The following is a 22,962-nucleotide window of genomic DNA, read 5'->3' as shown; positions in this document are numbered from 1 at the left end:
AGCAGCCATGGAACAGGTGATATGACCCTTAACTTGCCCCTGCAAGATGGTAACAGCGCCATCAAACATCGTTTTGGCTTTGTAATGCTTCATCACCCAGTTGTTTTTGGTACTTGCACCATACAAAATGAATATCTAAATTGCTCTGTGCCAAAGATGTAACAATTTCGGGCTCTGCAAGCACCTTCATAGTGAAATAGGAGACCACGTGTGGCACAATCTGCTACATCACGACAACGTTTTCATGTCTGTGTTCAGTATATAGTTTCCCCAGACCCCATCAACAACAACAACAACTTGCATTGATATAGCACCTTTAACATAGCAAAACGTCCCAAGGTGTTTATCAGGAGCGTTATCAGACAAAATTTGACACCGATCCACCAAGCTAGGCTATACTCCTAGAGGGTGGGGGGAACGATTCAATGTTAAAGCACAGGAACAGGCCATTCAGTCCATTCTTCAAATGAGCCACCAAGTCTAATCCCATGCTCCTCCTCACTCCCCAAATCCTTTGATATTCCTCTTTTTAAAGCAATTAATTGCCTTTTTAAAAAAGAGTTTGTTGCTTCAACAAGAGTTTGTGATACAGAATTCTGCATTCCAACTAATCTGTGTAAAGACAATTTTTTCAAATCTCTAATTCTTTGTACTCATCTTAAATCTGTGTTCTCTCATTATCATCTTGCCAATTAGTGAAAACAGTCTACTCACCTTATCACAATCCTGTATAATCCTGAGGAACTCTACCAGGTCATCCCCTTAGCCTCATCTAGTGTGAAAAATGTCATAACTTCTCAATGAAGCACTTTTTTTTTAAACTGTAGTCACTGTTGTAATGTAGGAAATGCAGCAGCCAATTTGTGCACAGCAAGATCCCACAAACAAGCAATGTGATAATGACCAAATAATCTGTTTTTTTTTTAAAAGTGATGTTGATTGAGGGATGAATGTTGGCCAGAACACCAGGGAGAACTCCCCTGCTCTTCTTCGAAATAATGCCATGGGATCTGTTACGTCCACCTGAGGGGACAGAAAGGGCCTCGATTTAACGTCTCCGAAAGACGGAATGTTAAAAAAAAAGTTGCTTCATTTTGAGTAACATTTAAAATGACTGTAATTCTCCACACCGAGCTCCATTGGGAATGAAGACGACTAATATGGCCCTCAGGTCCCACCAACACCACTGTTACAAGTAGGGGTGTGCAAAAGCAGCAATAGAAACTCCCAATTTCCCTTCTCTTCAGGAAGCTCTTCACACTTGGTACATTCTCAGATAGCTCAGATTGAGACTGCGAGCTCACTGAGCCTGAGTCCAACCACTCTGGCACAACCGGCTAATCCACTAACTGCAAACACTGCATTTCTTCATTTGTTGTACAGTCGATAAATGTCAGCATTGTGAGGCTTTCCAGTAACTGTAATATATACACTAAAGAGTCGCAGGTTGTGCAGCTGCTATCAACCAGTCTGAATGTGTTTGATGAGTCTGGTTTCATGCATATAGATGAAGCACTGAATGACTCATGAACTAAGATGTACACATTCAATAGTTAGATACATGTGCAGTGCATTTCCACGTACTTAAAAGGATCAGAAACGCTTGGATAATTTAATCGAGGGCTATAAAACATGAGGCATTTGCTGTAATGATTAACAACTGTGATCAAATGAGAGACAACAAATAAATATAAAGACATAAAGTAAATTTAGCTGCTATTTTCTTTACTGCAATACAGATTATCTGGAGACTGCTTAAAGTACATAGTGGTGCAAATGGATATTTAGTACAACAAAAAGTTAGTTACTGTTTACTATATTACACCCATACTACATAGGTATCCCATAAGGATGATTTTTTTTATTTAAAAAATAATGTTTATAAAATCAACCAATTAAAAAAACACAAAAAAAGACCTGATCCTCTAGAACCAGTCTGGTTGGTTTCTCTAAAAGATAGTCACCATCAGTAAAAAATATCAGCTGTCCAGTAATTTTAGAGCTGTGAACTGTCCTCCTAAATCGAGCCTCTGAATAAGTTATTGTCTTAAAACAAACAGCAACTCGGAGCGCTGTAAAAGGATCTGTCTGGCCCTGCAGCATACTGAACAGCAATTACGTCAGCTCTTTGACCTCCCTGCCCTAACCATGATGCCTGAAGCAAGCTCTGTACTAATGAGAAAAGCAGGCTTACAATAGTGACATTAGTCCCAAATGGTCAATGATTTCTTTACATTACATAGAAATACATGGAAATTACAACACAGTAACAGGCCGTTCAGCCTAACCAGTCCATGTGGGTGTTTATCTTCCACACGAGCAGTAGTCCTAATCCCACAAGTCCGCCCTGTTTCCATATCCCTTTATCCCCCTTTCCTTCAATCACCTATCTAACCTATTCTTAAATGTTAACATGGTCTCTGATTTAATCACTAACTCCAGTAGTGCATGCCACTGCCTCACAACCATCTGAAAAAAAAAGTTTCTCCTGTTCTCTGTCCTAAATCTCTTGCATTTAATCTTATATCCATGTCCCCTCATTCTAGACCCCTCAATCACTGCAGTCTGTTTCAATTTACTCTGTCCCATCCCTTTATCATTTTAAACACCACTCTTAAATTACCCCCTTAATCTCCTCTGTTCTAACAAAAACAGCCCAATTTTTCAAATCTTTCTTCGTATTTATATTTCCTTATACCAGGTTGCGTCCTAGTGAGCCTGCACTATACCCTCTCTATTGCCTCAACATCCTTCCTATAGTGTGCAGTCCAAAACTGCACACAGTACTCCTACTGTGGTCTTACTAAGGTATATAGATTTACCATGACATCTCAACTTATATTCGATACCTCTTTCCATAAAACCCAGTATTTCATTAATTTCTCCATGGCCTTAACCATTTGAGGTGCTGCTTTTAATATCTTGCGAGCCTGAACGCCCACATCACTCAGCTTTCCCCCATTCAAAGTATCATTTTTTTAAAACCAAAATGTACCACCTCACATTTACTGACATTGAATTCCATCTGCCACCACTTTGCCCATTTCATCATCTTACCAATATTCCCTTGCAGCTTTCTTTGGTCCTCAGAATTATTCACTATACCAACAACTTTAGTATTGTTTTCAAATTTGGCCAACGCTCCCTCTAGCCCTGTATCCAAATCATTGGTGGACACAATGAACAGAAGTGGTCCCAGAACAGAATCCTGTGGGTCACCATTACCCACTTCCAAACCACTGAGAAACTGCCCTAACTCCTACTCTCTGATTTGTCCTTTCGAACCAGTTTTTAACCTGTTTTGCTACCCTCCCCAAATTCCAGACACATCCCTTAATCTTCTCCAATAGTCTCCTCTGTGGTATCTTGTTAAAGGCTTTCCGAAAGTCCATGTACACCACATCTATCACCACCTCAAAGATACACATCATATGAATCCTAATGTAAAGAACATCATATATATGACACAGATTCACTGTAGATGAATATATAAAGGCCAATAAAACCACTGTGGATGGAACGAGTGTAAGGTGTATATAACAATTATAGGAAACAAAATGTGGGTCTCTTCCTTCCATCCCCAAACCCCGCCCCCCCCATCTCCTCCCCTTCAGCCAAAACCCTACTTCATGCTTTCATCAACTAAAGGTTTGACTTCTCTAATGCTCTCCTAAATGGCCTCCTTGTCCCACCCCTTCAAAAGTTTCAGCTCATTCAAAACCCTGCAGCCCACATCCTCACCACACAAAGTGCCACACTCCCATTACCCCCATCCTCTTCAAACTTCACTAGCTGTCTATACCCCAACTAAGACAAAATTCTGGTCCTTACTTTCAAATCCCTCCATGGCCTCACCACCCTACTTTAATAATCTCTTCTTGCCTTAACATCTCCACACATACCCTTTGCTCTGCTAACAACAGGCATCTCCTAATCCTCTGCTCTACACTGAAAGCTGCTGATTCAGCCACTATGCTCCAGCTCTCTGGAACTTGCTGCTCAGTCCCGTCCACCTCACCACTTTCCTCCCTGCTTTCAAAAATCTCAAAGCCCTTCTCTTTGGCTGTGCCTTTAGTCCCCCGCCCCCTCCATTTTTCCTTTCTAATCGACATCCATAGTTTTGTTCCCCCTAATATAAAGTGCTTCATGATGTCCTCTACACGAGGAGTGCTACAGAAATGTAAGGCTCAGCTGTTTTCCATTATTTCCAGGGCCCCTCGATCCACATTGTAAAATTAGGACTCTAGTAGTCTAAAGACTGTCTAGAAAGGCTTTTTTCTCACCCCTCTGAGGATCAGCAGTGTGAAGGTTGAGGTAGGTATGATCAGGTCACTCTTGGTGAAGTGTCAAATATTTGCAGTACATGCTAAACATGATTCCAAGCATATTTAAAACAAGTGAAATTCTGTTACTTTGTAAAAACATTCAGCTCCAACATTAATTTTCTAAAGAGACCGAGGGATACTTTCACTGAAGTATCCTTTTACATTCCTCAAGTTATAAGATTATGTTATTTTACGTCACACTTCGAGATAGCGACACAAATGAGAATCTGCAAAAGTGACACTTCAGGATTATTCAGCTTTTATCCCATTTAATTCAGTGTTTATGATCAAAATGTGCGAACTTATTTGAAATTCTCCACAGACAGTAAAATATCTTTCTTCATGCCTCCTACAATGTCTCACTGTGCATCTCTAATAAGAAACTGCAATGGAAGTGTTCAAATTCCTGCTGGCATGATTTGATTCTTTTTTAAGAAAGCATTTAGAAATGGTGTCAGCCATTAACAATTTTTGCTGATAGTTTCAAGGGTGATATCATTTATTAAGCCAATGTACACATAGTATACCAGTTTGCAAGATTAACCACATGTAGCAGATGCCAGAGTGGATTTTAAGGTTGGAGTTCATAACGTTAATCCCTCTTTGGTCGTAAACAGTCCCTTGGAGAGATAACTAATTAAAATCCTGAGAACTGAAATTAAAACACAAAATGCTGAAAATACTCAGCAGGTCTCGTCACCATCTGAAAACGGAAATGACAGGTAAATGTGCTCATAAATTTCTAACCAACAAATATTTGAGATAAACCCAATAAATGCATGTTGAAGGTTAACTCAAAACGTCCCGATGCAGAGTGTCTGCCTGATACATTATCCTGTCTTTTTTGGAACTGATGGACCTGCATTCTCAGCCGTCTGTTTTTAAACAGTTGGCAGTCTGCCAGGCAATTTCCTTTCCTTTGCAGACAGGAACTGGTTAATGACGCCCACTTAATCTGGGAAGTTGATTCCAGCAGCTTACTTCAATCACTTGCAGCATTCCATTCCGTTCAGCATAATTCTTTCACTCCCCCTTGCTGCCTCTGAATCAGCCAGCCATGTCTCTCTGCTATCTACACTACCACTCATCCCACCCAGTTTGTCTGCACGTTCCCTAGCCAGCATTTATCATTAGAGAGCTGAGCTCACTTTTGCTCAGTGCTCACCGAACGTCTTCAGTTGTTCAGGATTCCTGTCAACCAATGCTGACGAATGCAAAGCGAAAGAAAGCTTCTGTGTGGGAATTGGGAACAGAATTAAACGGAGGGACAGACTGATTGAGGGAAAGAGACCGAAGAAAGGAAAAACAGAAAAGAAGAAAAGCAATGTAAAGAGAAAGCAAAGAGGAAGTAACTAAAGGTAAATAATATTTTAATCAAAAGCGAGAAAGATAATAAGCAGCAATTAAGTGGAAAATTAAACGAGAAAGATTTACATACAAACAAAAATAATAAATCAAGAGTTCAGAGTACAAAGCTCTCCCTCCTATTCTCTTAATCTCACAGAGTATGGATCCAAGTAAATTTGAGTTCTGATGAAAGGTCATCGGCCTGAAACGTTAACTCTGTCTCTCTCCACAGTTGCTGCCTGACCTGCTGAGTGTTTCCAGCATTTTCTGTTTTTAAATCTGAGACTGGCTTTAGACTAGCAAATAAGAAAGACAGACAAGACAGAAAAGACAGGAAAGAAAAAGAATGAACTTGCATTTCTATAGCGCCTTTCACACCTCAGAACAGCCCAAAGCACTTTACAGCCATATAAGTACTTTTTTAAAGTGTAGTTACTGTTGTAATGTGCACAGCAAGGTTCCACAAACAGCAATTAGCTAATGACCAGATAATCTTTTTTTGAAAACAGTGTTGTTGGCTGAGGGATAAATTTGGCCAGGACACCAGGGAGGACTCCCCTGCTCTCTTTCGAAATAGTGCCATGGGATCTTTTACATCCACCTGAGAGGGCAGACTTCAGTTTAACATCTCATCCGAATGACGGCATCTCCAACAGTGCAGCACCCCCCCAGCCTAGATTATGTGCTCAAGTCTCTGACGTGTGGCTTTAATCCACAACCTTCTGACTCAGAGGCGAGACTGCTACCCACTAAGCCAAGACAAACACTCAAAACATCTGTATTTAACCCAGTGCAAATATAGCAATCTGAGGACATCAAGGCTGTTACTGAACCTGATCTTGTGAACCCGAAATTAATGTAACTGTTACATCACTTTCTTTAACTGAATGATTTTCACCTCAACAGTTAAACGGTATGAATTATTTTTGTAATGTTATCGTCTATAATGTTTAAAATAGGTTTGAACTTATAGTTACGAACCACTGGAACTAAATGCTGCAAATTCTTGCATACAGATAATCCCGAGAATGCATTTACGAGAACAATTCTGGACTGACTTATTCTGAGGAAATCCAGCAATAAACTTACATTTTGGAATGTGTGGTCACCCAGTGAGGCACGGCACATTATACAGTTATTAAACATAACTTAGTGTTTTGACAGTAAGCCATAAGGGTTAAACATATATTACATATATCTGTAAACAAGTATGTGTGACAATGCTCAGTGTCAATAGCTGAGGGCATTCGTGCATAAATCAAATCGATTTGTACAACCCAAGGCATAATATGTTCAGCAGTTATAGCCCAAAAACATTTCATTGTCCTTCAGCAGGTGAACTATTTCTTAATAGAGAAACAGTTTCACCCAATTTGAGCAGGCTATACCCTACAGTTTGTCCAGCCACAAGCGAGCAGTCAAAGCGACAGTGAACACACTATGGGTTAAATTAGTTAACCCCCGAAAACGAGCTCTGGGATCGCGGTCCGCGATTAACCCGCACCCGTTGGTTGCGATGCAGCAGCATGTAACATTTGTTCCGCCCGATCATTTAAATGATTGTTGCGTGCAGTCAGTGCTACCTGCGCTGTTGATTGGCTGCCTGCATCAGCAGGGGGGTCCCGATATCGGGAGCGGCTAGCGCTAGTTAAAGGCAGCCTGCACCTCTTAAAGGGGAGGTGCACTGTGGCTGCAAGAAGTGGTGGGAGTCGTGATTCCTGGACTGTGATATTTGGAAGCATGGCTGCACCTGCGAGAGTGCGTGCACCAAGGTTCTCTGATGGTGCACTGGAGGCCTTGGGGTGGACAGAAGGAGGGACATCCTACATCCGCAGTGGGGGCAAGAAGCCCTCCAGACATACGCTCAAGAGGCAATGGGAGGAAGTAGCGGACAAAGTCAATGCCACGAACATCACTCACCCACCCACCAACAACCTCTTTCAATCAGTACTCAGCCCTTCAAATCAGATGCTTCATCTCACCCTCTCAAATTACCACTGTTGCAAGCCGCAAGCCCACAACTCACAGGCCACACACACTGGCAGCTATTCAACCATGACAGCCACATCAACCAAACATCTTGCAGAGCACTCACCGACACACTTCCCTCTTTCTTGCAGCAGAAGGTGGTGCATAACAGGAGGCAGCCAGAAAGAACTGGAGGAGGACAGGCATGCCTACGCGTATTAACTCGCATGGAGGAGCCAGTGCTGGCCATCATTGGACGGGCCGTTGCTGAGACCGTGGCCACTGGCGGTGCTGGAGATATCGATGATGGGGGTCTCTGCATACCTAATCCTCCTCCTTGTTTCCAACTTCTCCCTCAGCCCACAATCTTTTCTGACTCACGTGCTGCAGATGGTGTCTTACTTTCTCCTCTCCCTGCACCACAACTCAGCTCATGTCCCTTTGTCATTTCAGATACCCAAGACCTGGAACCGGCACAGTCAAAGGAGGCAGAGGAAGAAGACAGTGATGATGAAGACACAACATCGCTCAATCTTACGCCTGAAGCCACCAGCTCAGATATTGACGCTGCACATAATTTACGAGCTAGGATAGAGGAGGAATCTGCACATGGTGAGACTCCAGACTCAGGTGCGCAGGAGCTGGGGCAGGGAGAACAGATACCGCAGGTGCCAGCTCGCCGGAGGGTGAGGTCGTTCGCTAGTTCTGCTGCAGAGTCGTCAGATGGTGACTTTGATGGGCCAGGCTACAAAAGAAGGCTGATGGGCGTACACCACCAAATGCTTGGTGCACTGGAGAGCCTGCCAGAAAGCCTGCGCACAATGTCAAGGAGCATGGAGGAGTCCAGCTCCAACTTGGCGCAGGGCTTTGTGCAGAGCTTGGAGCCCATCCTTTCCCACATGGAACGGGTGGTCACTTCCATCAGCGCACCTGTGGAACCCACCATGATGCAGCATCTGATGACCGATGTCACAGCATCCATTGCAGCACAAACATCTGCCATCCAAGGTCAGACTGCTGCATTTGGAGCTCAGGCTGCTGCTATTATGGCTCTGGGTACCGTTGTGGAACGGGGCTTCCAGGGCATCACAGCAGTCGAGCAATCTGTTCTCCAGCAGATCACCAGGATTGCTGAGGCGTCGCCCCAAGAGAGTGGCAGTGGCTCCATGGAAGTCAAACCCCGCTGTCCTCTCTCAGGATGACAGCATTCCTGCTCCCACCCCTGCTACTCCACCAGTGCCCTTGCTGTTGCCTGTCAGCCAGTCAGGCCAAGACTGCTGCAGCTTAGGCCGAGATGGTGCAGTCTCAAGCCGGGCCCTCCCGGCCCAGAGCTGCTCGAGGTCGTCCTCCAAGGCCATCTGCACTCTTCTCAATTGAAGGTCAGCAGCCTCCCACCACCCATGCTCCAGTCAGTGGGGATGTACCTCGTGGGAGCACGGGGAAAGGCAAAGACGCACGAAAGGAATGCACAAGGGTGAATAGTATCATTTTGCTTGCACCATTTCATGTGAATTTGAATTTGCATTTGGTGATAGTTTTTATTTCTGCGATGAGCTGAGTGAGGAAGCAGTGAGTAATCATAAGGAGGACAACTTGATGATCATGTGGGAGCGGAAAGGTAAGGAGTGTGGGACTGTTGGTGAATGGGGAGGTGCCGTTGAGGTTACTGGTGTCGCTCATTAATAATTTGATCACACAGAGCCCTGGCAGACAGGGCCTGACCACCTTGTTGCTTCCCTGCCTCTTCCTCCACGTCCTGCTGCACTTCCTCCTCCACTTCTTCCTCAGGTTCTCACCGGATAGGCGGTGGCAAGGGCTATTCGCTCATGATGGCGAGGTTGTGCAGCATACAACGACAAATCTTGATACCTGCTCAGCTGAGTACTGCAGGGCTCCTCCAGAGCGGTCCAGGCAGTGGAAGCATTGCTTGAGGACACCTACGGTGTGCCGTCGTCTGGAGTCATGAGCCACTTCATGAGGGGAGAACCCTTGTCGCCCAATAGCCAGCCTTTGACTTGCCGTGCTGGTTGAAATATAGGTGGCACGTTGGACTGCCGCAGAATGAAGGAATCTTGATTGCTGCCAGGGTAGCGGGCATTGACCTGCATGATGTGCGGTGTGTGGTCCCACACCAGCTGCACATCGAGGGAGTGGAATCCATTTCTGTTCATGAATATGGCCGAGTTCAGATGAGAAGCTCACAAGGCTTCCCCATGGTGCAGTCAACGGCACCCTGCACCATGGGGAAGCCGGCAATGTGAGCAAACCATTGTGCTCGCTTCTGCTGCTTGTTTCTGGCAAGAGGGAATGAGCTGAATCTGTTTCTCAGTGCATACAGAGCCTCAGATCCTCCCTTATACAGCAGTGAACTGTAAACTGCGAGATGTTGCTTATATCTCCCGCAACACCAGAAGGGAGCCAGAGCTGTAAAAAAAATTAAATGCCACTGTTTCCTTGACCGCCACAGGCAATGCTGTCCTTGTCCTGCTGCGAGGCTGCAGTTGTGACTGCAGCAGTTGGCAAATTTCAGTCACGACCTCTTTTGTGAACCACAGACATCTGATGCACTGGTCGTCGCTGAAGTTGAGGTAAGAGAATTGGTCCCTGAGGACCCTCCGTAGAGATGGCCTCCTGCTGAGTGCCCTGCGCCTCCTCCTCCTCCCTCTTCTAGCAGCTAGTCCTGCTCTGCGTGGCCTCTCTGCATGCTCTCTGTCATGTTCAATTCCCAGGGGAAGCCCTACGCCCATGTCTGGAAACAACTTTATTCAGCATTTTTTAAAATCCCACTAATAGTACGGCACAACCAGCCAGGCCACTCTCTGTAGAATATTGAGACTTTATCCAAGTATAGGAAATGTCCAAAAACACGTGCAATTGCACCAGCAACCAGAATAAATAATCCAGCAACTAACCTGTAAGTACTTCATGATCCCTTTATATAGCGCTGGTGGGGGGGGTCCTCCATGCTGTTTAAGTCCTGTTCAGCTGTGCGAGGTTACGGTTGGCTGGAGTGTGGAGTTCCAAAATTTCACCGGCTGCTTCAAATCAGCATTGCGTACTGATTCACATCATCATCTCGCTACTCTACACGCTGCCGGTGGTCGTCTGGTGCACGCGCACAAACGCCTTCACCGGCATCTCCGACGCCATTTTCGGGACTTAGGTGTCCGAATAGCGCCTAGAAAATGGCCGCTACACAGCCCAATTTAGCTCCCTTACTGTCTGATGATATCGATCCACAGGCATCAGCAATTGTTTTCTTTTTATAAACATGCAACAGTTTTTCTACCCTCACATTCAAGAACAAAGGTTCATACATTCACACAGATTTCTTGTCCAAAAGCAAATTGCAAACAACCAATGTCATTGGGGGGAAGTCAGGGTTACCAATATCTAGAAAATACTACTCTTTGCTTGGGGTTAATATTTAGAACGCATCCAACTACGTTTGTGACACTAAGTCAAGTAAAGTCAATATAGCTCCACCCACCATCAGCATTATGTAAACACTTTCTAAAGCTTAATGGATGTAAACATGAGGAAGTGCTGCTACTGTTTAACTATAGATAGGAATGACGGATATATATCAATGGGATTTAATTATTCAACAACACTGCAATTAGCACAGTTCAGAATTGTACCTCGATTCAGGTAACTGGGTCAAGTGTAGTTACCAGCAAATCAATCAGTTCTGCTGATCCGATATTTACTAAGCGTACAAATGCCAAGAAGAACACATTTCTGCCAAGAAGTTACGTGACTTGATTTTAACAATGACCATTATTAGGGTGAAATGAACCATCTGTGCTAAAGAACTTAAGAAAACAATTGGTAGAAATGGACCGTGAAAGGTTAGAGGCAGAAGGTGATGACGGGAAGTTTAACAGGAAGCTACTGAGGAGTCAAACTGAAGGAACAGCTGAAGTATGTGAGGGGTAGAGGAGGCGATAAGGAAACAGGATGGAAACACTGGGTGGTGGGGAGGGAGCGGGGGGAGGGTAGTCAGAAAGGCAGGTGTAGGATAAAAATAGCAGATTTAAGACAGGATTGACAGAAAAACGTGACTAAAAATTTTAAAGCAGAAAGTAAAAAAAAAACTGAAAGAAAGAACTTAAATTTATAACACGCCTTTTACAACCTCAGGACGTCTCACAGTGCTTTACAGCCAATGAAGTACTTTTGAAGTGTAGTCACTGTTGTGATGTAGGAAACATGGCAGCCAAATGAAAGGCGCTACCTCCAACAGTGCAGTATTAAAGTGACAGCCTAGATTACGCGCTCAAGTCTCTGCAGTGGGACTTGAACCCACAACCTTCGAACTCAGAGGCGAGAGTGCTACCCACTGAGCCAAGGCTGTTGTTCTAACCTTCCTAAACTGGAAGGATAAAAGGTGGTAAGAAATGCAGGAAAGCAAAGGGATTTAAGGTGGTGATGTGGGCAGAAATAAACTAACTGGGAAAGACCAAAGGCAGTGGAATAAAAGGTAAAATAACTTGGATCTGTTTTATCGAGCGTTTCTCACAAATGAACAGAAGTGAACTTTCCTGTGTGGTCTCCAAAATGTTCCCTTTTCTATAACCGTCTTACCTGCGGTCTCATCCTGGGGTTCCACCTCACATAATAGTTAACCCACAGCTCCAAGTGCCGTAAGCTGGCTACAGGGTAAAGAACATGATTTTCATAATTCACATAAAACGGGTTGGTAAACTCCTCCAATTGGCTGTTTATGTAGGACCAGAGGGAGACGGTCTTTGTCTGCACTTCCTACAACAACAGGAAACAGCGGGGTCATATTTTAGCTCATTTTGTTCAGTGGGCACTATTAGCAGTTACACTGTGTACAGATCAATACTTCACATTTCAAGATCACAAATGATGATTCACACTCATCAAACATCACTACAGATGACAAAGTACGGTGCTGTGAAATTAATTTCTAAATGTACCTTAAATTCTAGCAAGTCACATACCCATACTGTAAATCAAAGTTTATTTTAATTGGTTATCTCAGTAATTTGTTCAGTGACACTTTTGGTGGGAATGTGAAAGTGCAGAGTTATCAATTGTTGAGATTAAGACACCCATCTTTTCTTCAAATAAGCTTCACACTGTGTATACATATGCTACTAGTAAAGATGTAAATACCAGAGACTGTGAGAATTCTCTTTCAATTGTATCTGTCAGTAAACATCTTATGAACATTAACAGGGTCTGGGGGAGTTCAGATTCTTCACTTACCTCTTTCACTCTTTGTTGTTCACAGTTATAAAGGAACGTCCCAAACAGACAGCTGTACAGATGGTCCAAGATGGTCAGTAGGAAGAGCTCGTTAAACTCAAAGGCTGCTGGAAACTAGAAGTGAAAGTGGCACAAACATACAAGATGTAAACAAAGATCAGTAAACAATACTAAACCCAACAAACTGCGTGGGCAGAGTGGTGATGTGGTGTGTAAGAACTCTGACACACTGCACCATGGAACGGTAAACCTCAGGTTTCTGACCAAAATTTTTCATACTATGAGTTCCCACCCACAACCTTACCCATTTGGGGAGGAGGGGGGAGAAAGAGAGACAGACAGACAAACAGAGAGACATAGAGGTAGAGAGAAAGAGAGAGAAAAATGACAGAGACAGACACTGGGAGACAGACAAACAGACAGACAATCAACGAGAGAGAGAGAGACACACACAGAGAAAGAGAAATAGACAGACAGTCAGAGGCAGCCAGAAAGACACGGAGACAGAGGGAGAGAGCGTCAGAGAGACACGGAGACAGAGGGAGACACACAGAGAGGGATAGATAGATAGACAGACAGACAGACAGAGTCAGTCAGTCAGACAGTCAGAGATAGACAAAGATACTGAGACAGAGAGAGAGACACAGAGACAGAGCGAGAGCTAGACAGACAGAGAGACAGTTAGAGAGACATGGAGACAGAGGGAGAGACACGGAGACAGAGGGAGAGACTGGAGGAAAAAAAGTGAGGACAGATGAGTCACCTAGACTGCTCTTGTGCATCTCCTACTGGCCAGTTAGAGAACAACATGGGCAAATGCCTGAGAATTAGTTTTGTCTGTCTGTACTCTTGGCCTGAGGAATGGATGATGCCATTGGGAAGAGACAAAAATATAAGAAAACATGAATCCTTTATAGTACTGTACAAAACTCTGCAGGTTAATATATTTTGTTATGTTCTAGGGATTGTTATTTTTTGAATTTCTCTGATATGATAACCATCTATTTTTGTCTTGTTTCATCTCCAAACTAACACAAATGTATTTTTTTTTGTGTAAAAGCTGCAATTATTGCAAGCAAGAGACATCCAATTGCTTTATATCTGTCTATTTTTATTTTAAAGGCTGAATTATAATATTCATGTTACAGCTGCACTTTACTACAACAGACCAGGAAATGTCAGAGTCTAAAGAGCAGGCCCATGAGTTCTAAATTACAGGTTTTAGATGACAATTTTCTCTTTGTCTCTTTAGGGGTCAATGTGAAAATGAAAGGGCCAGTCACTGCAGGTAACTGAGGTAATGATGAATGGCAATGGTTAGGCCACAATGTAACTGGAATTACTACATTTTAGGACAGCATTGTAAAAGAAGGAATTATATGATGATATGATGCATCTGTTTGACTTAAGTCTGAGACTGTCCTATTGATAACGGAGTGTCATTTTGGGCGGCCCATCATAGAAAGGAAATTGAAGCCAGAGAAGTATACAACGCAGACCTACCAGGATCATGCTAGGGTTGAGACACTACAGTTACGAAGAGAGACTCAAGGTACTGGGACTATTTTCAGTCGAGGAGATTTAACAGAGGATTTTTAAAAAAATTATCAAAATTTTGATAGGGAAAGACTAGTCCCTTTGGTTGGGGAGTTGGTAACAAGTGATCATTTATTTAAAATGTTCACTGAAGGAGTGAGGAGAAAGATTAGGAGAAATCTCTTCACACAGAGTTATTAGATCAAGGAGTGTTTACCTCAGGAAGTAATGGAAGCACAAACCACTGCATCTTTTATGGGAAAGTGGGTGGACATTTAAAGTAGGTGATGATACAGGGCTAAAAGAAGACAGCAGGGCAGTGGGATTAGCTTTGGACTGCTCTAGCACAGAGCTGGCACAGACACGATGAGCTGAAACCTTTCCTTCTGTGCTGTAAACATGGTTCCAAGTAAAAGGGCCAAATAATTAAAATAGGACTAACGAAAAAGGGCCTAATTTTCTTTTCTCTCATTCACAGGTTGCATGAACGGAGAGACGGGAGCCTTGAAATAAACAAGTCTGCAAAGTATAGCTTCACATTCCGGTGTGTGAAATATAAATCAGCATTTCTGAGCACATCAGATTCTACAGCACTTATAAAATTACAATTCATGGAGAAAATCGGTGAATGCACATGTGCAGGAGGCTGAAAAGGCCATGCAAAAAAAAAAAATCACACACAAGATAAGCAGGAAATGGGAATTCAGTCATCCACTGCAAAAAATTAATCTCTAGCATCAAAAATGCTGCGGCCGCCCACACATCATGGAAATACAGGCTCAATGGAACAGTACCACTGAAAACACCGAGTGTTTGAGAGCCAGACAGCGGGGAAAAGGCCCACACAGTCTATGATGCATTATTAGCTCCTCATGATGCATTATTGGCTCAGCTATTATTGTGTGTCTTGTTAGAAAGAATGAACTTGCATTTATATAGTGCCTCTCACGACCTCAGGATGTTCCAAAGCGCTTTACAGCCAATTAAGTACTTTTGAAGTATAGTCACTGACGTAATGTAGGAAATGTGGCGGCCAATTTGCGCACAGCAAGATCTCACAAACAGCAATATGATAACGAGCAGGTAATCGATTTTAGTGAATGTTGGTCGAGGGATAAATATTGGCCATGTCACCGGGGAGAACTCCCCTGCTCATCTTCGAAATAGCGCCGTGGGATCTTTTACGTCCACCTGAGAGGGCAGACGGAGCCTTGGTTTAAAAGACGGTACCTCCGACAGTGCAGCACTCCCTCGCCACTGCACTGAATTATCAGTCTAGAATTTGTGCTGAAGTCCCTGGAGTGGGACTTGAACCCACAACCTCCTGATTCAGAGGTAAGAGTGCTACCGACTGAGCCACGGCTGACACATGGACTTGTTCACACTTTTGAGACAATTACAAGTGCATTTAAACTTCTCTGACAATTTAACCCACATTAAATATGAACAATTATCCAGCTGGACACGTCCTTTTCAAATGGAGATTTCAGAAACTAAACAGGAGGAGGAAAAAAAATATACATTGAATGAACTTAGACAGGGGAATAAAAAAAAAATCGTGTAAAGAAAGAAATTCAACGACACAAAAATGACCCATGTGGCGAATCAGAGGGGAAAACACGGGACAAGGTTTGTTAAATCCTGTAAATCTGTAAGATTGCGTCTCTCAATATTCTCGATCCGAAGTGTCATTTGGAAGAATTCCAAGTATCAATATGTCGAAACATAAGGAATTCTAGGAGAGCCAGGAGATTGAGAAGAGTGCGTCAATGTAGGAACCCGTGGCACCCCGACACGATCTGGAATCTCATGGCATTGTAGGGCCTATAAGGCTATGTACAAACAGCATATCTCCACCTTTCCAAGGCTTTTCTGATGTAATAACGCAAAGGATATGCTCACATTTTCAACGTTTCCCATTCTAGAGAACCCAAAACAGGAACCCCTCCCTCCCCCCCCTGCCCTGTAACACTGTCGATAGCTACACAAGTAAAAGCACACGTACTGTACTGCTTAATAATAAGAAATTATCTGCTGCAGTCATCCCAAGAGCCTGTGAAGTAACCTCCTACCTGCTTCGTCATTTGCCACACGCAATCAATGAACTGAAGGAAGATGGGGGATCTGTCAGCATCAGCATGGTTCTCATCACCATGCCCTATTCTCTGGACAAGAAAGAAAGAAAAGAAAGACATACATTTATTTAGCGCCTTTCACAACCTCAGGATGTCCCAAAGTGCTTTACAGCCAACAAAGTACTTTTGAAGCGTAGTCAATGTTGTAGTATAGGAAACGCAGCAGCCAATTTGCGCACAGCAAGGTCCCACAAAAAGCGATGTGATAATGACCAAATAATCTGTTTTAGTGATGTTGGTTGAGGGATAAATATTGGCCACCTCACTGGGGAGAATTCCCCTGCTCGTTTGAATAGTGCTATGGGATCTTTTACATCCACCTGAGAGGGCAGACAAGGCCTCGCTTTAACGTCTCATCTGAAAGACAGCACCTGCGACGGTGCAGCACTCCCTCAGTATTGCATTGGGAGTGCCAGCCTGGCTCAAGTCTCTGGATTGGAACTTGAACCCAATTATAGGTTTGTAAAATTCACTCTCTTTAAATGATGTAATGAGCAAAGTGATTCAGATTTGCTTGCTGCGAACTGCATTATGTGATTTGGTTACTTACCACTGCAAATCTGTGCCCAAAGCTTAACCACTCCTTTTCAAGAAGCACTTCAAATCCCTTGATGGTTCGGTAGTAGCTATCGAGGATCAGCATCGTCAGAGCTGTAAGCTGTGAAGTCCGATCCCAGCCATCACTGCAGTGGACCACAACAGAGGTTTTCCCAGATTCAATCTTGTCCGCGATACGAACTGCTCCAGCTAAAAGGATCTGGGAGAGAACAGACGACAGCCCATTAACAAAAGATGTGCCAAGGACAAAACTGCATGAATTGAAGAAAGAAGTTGAATTTCTTTAGTTCCTTATCATGTCCTCAGGACGCCCCAAAGCGCTTTACAGTCAATTAATTATTTGTGAAGCACAAGCACTGCTGTTATGTAAGCAAAACACAGCAGCCTATTCGTACATAGCAAGATCCCACAGATAGCAAGTAAGTGAATGATCAGATAATCTGATTTTGGTAGTGTTGATTGAGAGGAAGACCAGGAGAACTCCAGGTCCTTATTCGAAATGCGCTTTGGGCTCTTTTATTTCTACCCAAACTGGCAGATAGGAACTCAGTTTAATTTCTCAACCAAGAGACAGCACCTCCGACAAGGCAGCACTCCCTCAGTACTGCGCTGAAGTGTCAGCCTGTATTATGTGCTCAAGTCTGTTGGACTGGAAAAATAGGCTTGTGAACAGAAATCCAAAACCTCCAGCCTCCCCTCACACCTAACCTGATATATATACACATATTAAAGAATGATTAGCCACTCCTATCCTCACATACATAAGTAGTTAAATCGCACATGTAGCATTTAGGTTGCAGCAAAGCATGATGGGATACTTGACCATTATGGTAGCAGATCGTGACTCACACTGTAAAAGCTGACAAAGGCAGGTTTGTTGGATTTATGGCCACCATCTTGCTTATCTCCAGAACACATTAAGGAATGTTTACCCAAGGCTGAGGCTGACATTGTTTATCCTAACCAGCTTACTTCGGATGATTATGGAGGAGCGGTGGATATCTCTCCAAGGTCACCCCAGCACAAAAGGGAGTAAGGGATGAGCTGATCAGGACTTTGTGAAGACCCTCCGTGCAGTCTCAATGTCTGGGACTTATGTGTTTACTGATAAGGGTCCTCCTCAGGAATGTGAGATGTTTAATGTCACGGGACGACCCAAGGTAGCCCCTGACAAGTGAGTGGCAGACTATACCACCCAATGAAACCCACTGTAGTTACGTAAACATGTACCCTCACCTTTCACAGCAGGTGGGTGTTGCTTATTGAAAGGTATCAATATGCTTGTAGTGCTGATGTTCCTTTGAGAGTTGGGTGCGAGCTTGAGGGAGCTTACCACTCTCCCTTTGCGCACAAAGCTTTCTAATAAACTTTAACTTGGTCAGCAGTTCCGTCTCCGTCTGGTTTTGCTCCAAAAATTCGAGTCTAACAAGTCCGTAGTGGGGCTTGAACCCACAACTTCCTGAATCCTAGGTGAACGTGCAACAAAATTGAGCCAAGCCGACATGAATAAGCATCATTTTGTTCAGTCTTTAGCACAGTACTGGTTGGCTTACAGCAGAAAACAATATAGATGGCTTATGCTAGTGATTTACACAACAAAGAACATTAGGAAACTGATCAATTCAATGACATAAATAGCAACCAGATAATCAATAACAAAACTACAGCAAAAGTGGAGTCCAACAGTTAATGACACCGAATTTCAAACAACCATCTAATACTTCAATTCATTTCAACTTTTATGTTTTAAATAAAAGAACTTACAAGGTCAAACCAAGAACTAAACTGGCCAGATGTGCACATCTATTTAATATCATTTTTTAAAAAAACATTCAGTTTTCAATTTTATTAAATATTTCAGAACATTCATATCTTTCCTACCAAGCAGCACCAGTAAAAGAGCGAGGCAGTGGAATTAGCTTCAGATTGCTCTCGCAAAGAGAGGGCACCGACAGGATGGGCTGCATGGCCTCCTTTTGTGCTGCAAATGTCTATGATTCTAGGGTATCACCGTTGATGGTAAATATTCGTAAGTAGAATTATCAGTATATAATTAAACTTTGTGGCTAAGTCTGTTATTGCTTGTTCTCAATGTGCGTTAAGATTAGAATGTCATATTAAGTGGGGCAAAGAAAAAGAATGAAAATGATTTTGGCTCAATATGATGTGCTGTTTACAGAAGACTGACAAGGGGGCTGACAAAGGACATTTGTTTAATTCTTTATTCATAATGTGAATCAGGTGCATTCCCGATCTCTATCTCTCCCCTTCTCGATGGCACATGCAGAGCTGATGGTTATATCCCTGATGGAATCGATACAATTGCTCCATATATTGGATACATCGGAGCCAGTAAAAGCAGTCACAGCGCTGACTGGGGCAACTGTGACACCTCAAAAGCGCTTCTCCGTTTGGAAGAAGTTAATTCCAGTGGGTGGCAGCCAAGAGATCCCGAGATAAAATAGCCGTGTCACCCCGTGACCTCCTTCAGGAATATATTTGCTGGTCTTAGCCAAATCATCTTTGAAAGAATAGGACACAGAGAAAGGGAGGAGTTCCTATCCCTCAAGTACACGTTCTGATGTGTTAACCAAAGAGCAGTGTTTGGGAGTCCTGAGAGGCGACTGCAGGCTGGACATCCCATTCTCTCAAGATAAAAACACAAGGGAAAAGACTGGAAAATTACAGAAAGAGAAAGGTTTTTAATTTCCAATGTCAAAGATTCAACGGTGAAAATTTAGAGCGCGGGCAAGACTTGTCTCAATTATAAGACTGTCTGATTACAAAATACTGATGTCCATCAGAATTTAGACCCAAGATCCGAGACTTTCCTCAGCCTCACAACTTCCAACTCAAGACATTAACAATTGCAGAAAATTGCCATCAGAAAACTCTCTCAAACAGATAAATACCTGGGAGTTCAAAGCTGCAATTCAATCTCAGGATCCAATTACATTCCCTTACACAGACTGATACCGTGCACTCAACTGAAGTGTGGGGTTATTATCCACCCCGAGGTACCTTTTATTATTTTTGACGCCATGGAAAATTCCTATCCCTCCCCCAGCTGGGTGAACAACAGCTTGACGGCAGACCTTAAGGGCTTAACACAGAAGGGGGCGGAACTTACAACTTAGGCAGGGGCGTAAAACGGGCAATAGCAGATCGTCCGACCGATTCTCCACCGCAGTCAAGGAAAGAAAAATCGGGCGGGGTGTAAAACGGGCCGACAGAAATGGAAAGTGAAATCAGGAGGGGCGTATAACGGACGGCCGTTTCGCTAACGACCGTTTTACGCTCTTGTCGAAGCTCTACCCAAACAGTGCAGTGTGCACTTGCTCATTAATGAGCAAGTGCACACTGCACTGTTTGGGCAGAAGAGTACAAATTAATTCTTTGCAGATTAAGCACTCCTGACGCTGGCATCTCTCTTTTCCGACGCCGGTTAAAGAACTGATAAAACCAGAGCCCCCGCTTTATCCAGTCAGTACCTGAACCGCACAAATCAGGAGCTCCCAGGTCGCTACTAAATTAACTCTAAGCTGTAGGGTCAAGATTGTCCTCAGTGCTTCAGCTTAGGAAAGGTGGGGGGGGGATGGGGGTGGAGGGAGAATGCTGTCTGCTCCTGATCGCTGTCCTGCTGGGTGTGTGTGGGCATCTGGAAGTCAGACTCGACTGTGATGCCGCTGTGGCCAAATAGTTCAGTGACGTACACCGTCAATGCTCACACATGAGTGATAGCCACTTGAGCAAGGTACAGAGAGAAAAGGGCTTCAAGAGAAGAGGGGAGAAAACTGAGAGGGAGTAAAGAAATTACTAATAGAACTCGCAGTTTCCCACTTTAACCGCTGTAAATACTTCATCACATTTCTTCATTTCCAGTCTAAAACTTTGCCCCTGTGATTATATACCATATAGCTCCTTCCAGAGATTGCACTGGTTGGATAGAATCATAGAAAGTTTACAGCACGGAAGGAGGCCATTCGGCCCATCGAGTCCGCGCCGGCTCTATGCAAGAGCAATCCAACTAGTCCCACTCTCCTGCCCTTTTCCCGTAGCCCTGCAATTTTTTTCCCTGCAAGTACTTATCTAGTTCCCTTCTGAAGGCCATGATTGAATCTGCCTCCACCACCCCCTCGGGCAGTGCATTCCAGATCCTAACCACTCGCTGTGTAAAAAAGTTTTTCCCCATGTCACCTTTGGTTCTTTTGCCAATCACCTTAAATCTATGTCCTCTGGTCCTTGACCCTTCCGCCAATGGGAACAATTTTTCTCTATCTATTCTGTCGTGACCCTTCATGATTTTGAATACCTCTATCAAATCTCCTCTCAACCGCCTCTGTTCCAAGGAGAACAACCCCAGCTTCTCCAGTCTATCCACGTAACTGAAGTCCCTCATCCCTAGAATCATTCTAGTAAATCTCTTCTACACCCTCTCTTAAAGGCCTTCACATCTTTCCTGAAGTGCGATTCAATTTTATGAGAGGGACATGAGCATGAAGGAAACAGCACGTCCAGTGGTTTTAAGTAAGTAATGAACTGTAGGTGTCTCACCCTTATGTATTCTAACCAATGGGTAGAATCGATATTTGACAGCCATTTGGACTCGTCTATAACAGGGTAAACAACATCCTTCAGTTTCCTCAGAGACTCCCTCATGACGTGAATATTATGGATTTCCAAGAAAACAAGCTCAGCGTTTGAATAGGCCGTTTCACTCTCATAGCCTCCACCTTTTGCCTGAAAAAAAAGTGACAAATATGCAAATAACAATGGATAAAGAAATATAAACAGAAAATGCTGGAAAACACTCAGCAGGTCAGGCAGCATCTCTGGAGAGAGTCACATAGAGTTAACGTTTCAGGTCGATGACCTTTCATCAATGGATAAAGAAAGGCAAAGACAAGACTGAGCTAGCACGACTTAAATATTTCCCTTACACTTCACCAACACTTTCAATTTATGTCCAATTACATTACCCCAAGTGCAGTGACTGAGCATACAGAATGAATATTACAGAGAGGTGAAATTTTAAATCAGGTAATCGTCCTAAATAAACATTACACAAAAGCAATGGAATCTGAATTTACTACAGTGGTTTATGGGCGTTCATAATTCCAAGCGCATTTTTTAAACCAGTCTATTTACAGCCATTTTTATTGCTCCCAACACAACTTCCACAATCAGCACCTTATTGGCGTCTGCAACACTGCTTTGCCGAGCATCGAAGATGATTAACTTGTGAGACTGAGCATTGGCGTCCATTATGGTTTGTAGATACTTCTCGTCCTCCTTGCATCGTTTGTCGTTCGCCCCTACCATTGGCTGGCTGCACCTAGTAATTGTCGCTTGGCTTTCCGGATGGATCCATGACAAAACCTGAGGAACAAGTGGAAAAAGCTCAGGGCTTTACCTATACCGCAGCGTCCCAGGGCCGCACTTACGCCACAGCGTGTCGGGGTGCATTTGTACTGCAGCGCTTCGGGGTGAATCCGTACTGCAGCGCTTCGGGGTGAATCCGTACTGCAGCGCTTCGGGGTGAATCCGCACTGCAGCGCTTCGGGGTGAATCCGCACTGCAGCGCTTCGGGGTGAATCTGCACTGCAGCGTTTCGGGGTGAATCTGCACTGCAGCGCTTCGGGGTGAATCTGCACTGCAGCGCTTCGGGGTGAATTCGCACTGCAGCGTTTCGGGGTGAATCTGCACTGCAGCGTTTCGGGGTGAATCTGCATTGCAGCGTTTCGGGGTGAATCTGCACTGCAGTGTTTCGGGGTGAATCTGCACTGCAGCGTTTCGGGGTGAATCTGCACTGCAGCATTTCGGGGTGAATCTGCACTGCAGCATTTCGGGGTGAA

General features: G+C 43.8%; 2 protein-coding genes across 4 annotated transcripts in view; one reads left to right on the top strand and one right to left on the bottom strand.

Moving 5' to 3' along the window:
• Positions 1-1,293, top strand: part of cd99l2 (CD99 molecule-like 2) — a 120,515-nt gene extending 119,222 nt beyond the window's left edge. The window contains exon 13 of the transcript XR_010965798.1: positions 931-1,293. The gene's annotated coding sequence lies outside the window, so the exon portion shown is untranslated. The remainder of the gene's footprint in view (positions 1-930) is intronic.
• The window catches only part of mtmr1b (myotubularin related protein 1b), a 73,066-nt gene that overhangs the window by 11,020 nt on the left and 39,084 nt on the right, over positions 1-22,962 (bottom strand). For all 3 annotated transcript variants that reach the window (XM_067997274.1, XM_067997275.1, XM_067997276.1), the window contains 6 exons: positions 22,298-22,486; positions 21,662-21,847; positions 17,100-17,306; positions 16,487-16,579; positions 12,879-12,992; positions 12,228-12,404 (listed from right to left, as the gene is read on the bottom strand). In XM_067997274.1, coding sequence (XP_067853375.1) covers positions 12,228-12,404; positions 12,879-12,992; positions 16,487-16,579; positions 17,100-17,306; positions 21,662-21,847; positions 22,298-22,486 — 966 coding nt within the window. The remainder of the gene's footprint in view (positions 1-12,227; positions 12,405-12,878; positions 12,993-16,486; positions 16,580-17,099; positions 17,307-21,661; positions 21,848-22,297; positions 22,487-22,962) is intronic.

This window comes from Heptranchias perlo, chromosome 15 (assembly GCF_035084215.1).
Source record: "Heptranchias perlo isolate sHepPer1 chromosome 15, sHepPer1.hap1, whole genome shotgun sequence".
In the NCBI taxonomy this organism is placed as follows: domain Eukaryota; kingdom Metazoa; phylum Chordata; class Chondrichthyes; order Hexanchiformes; family Hexanchidae; genus Heptranchias; species Heptranchias perlo.
The sequence above is the reverse complement of the archived record's forward strand: the minus strand, read 5'-3'. Positions and strand labels throughout refer to the sequence as shown.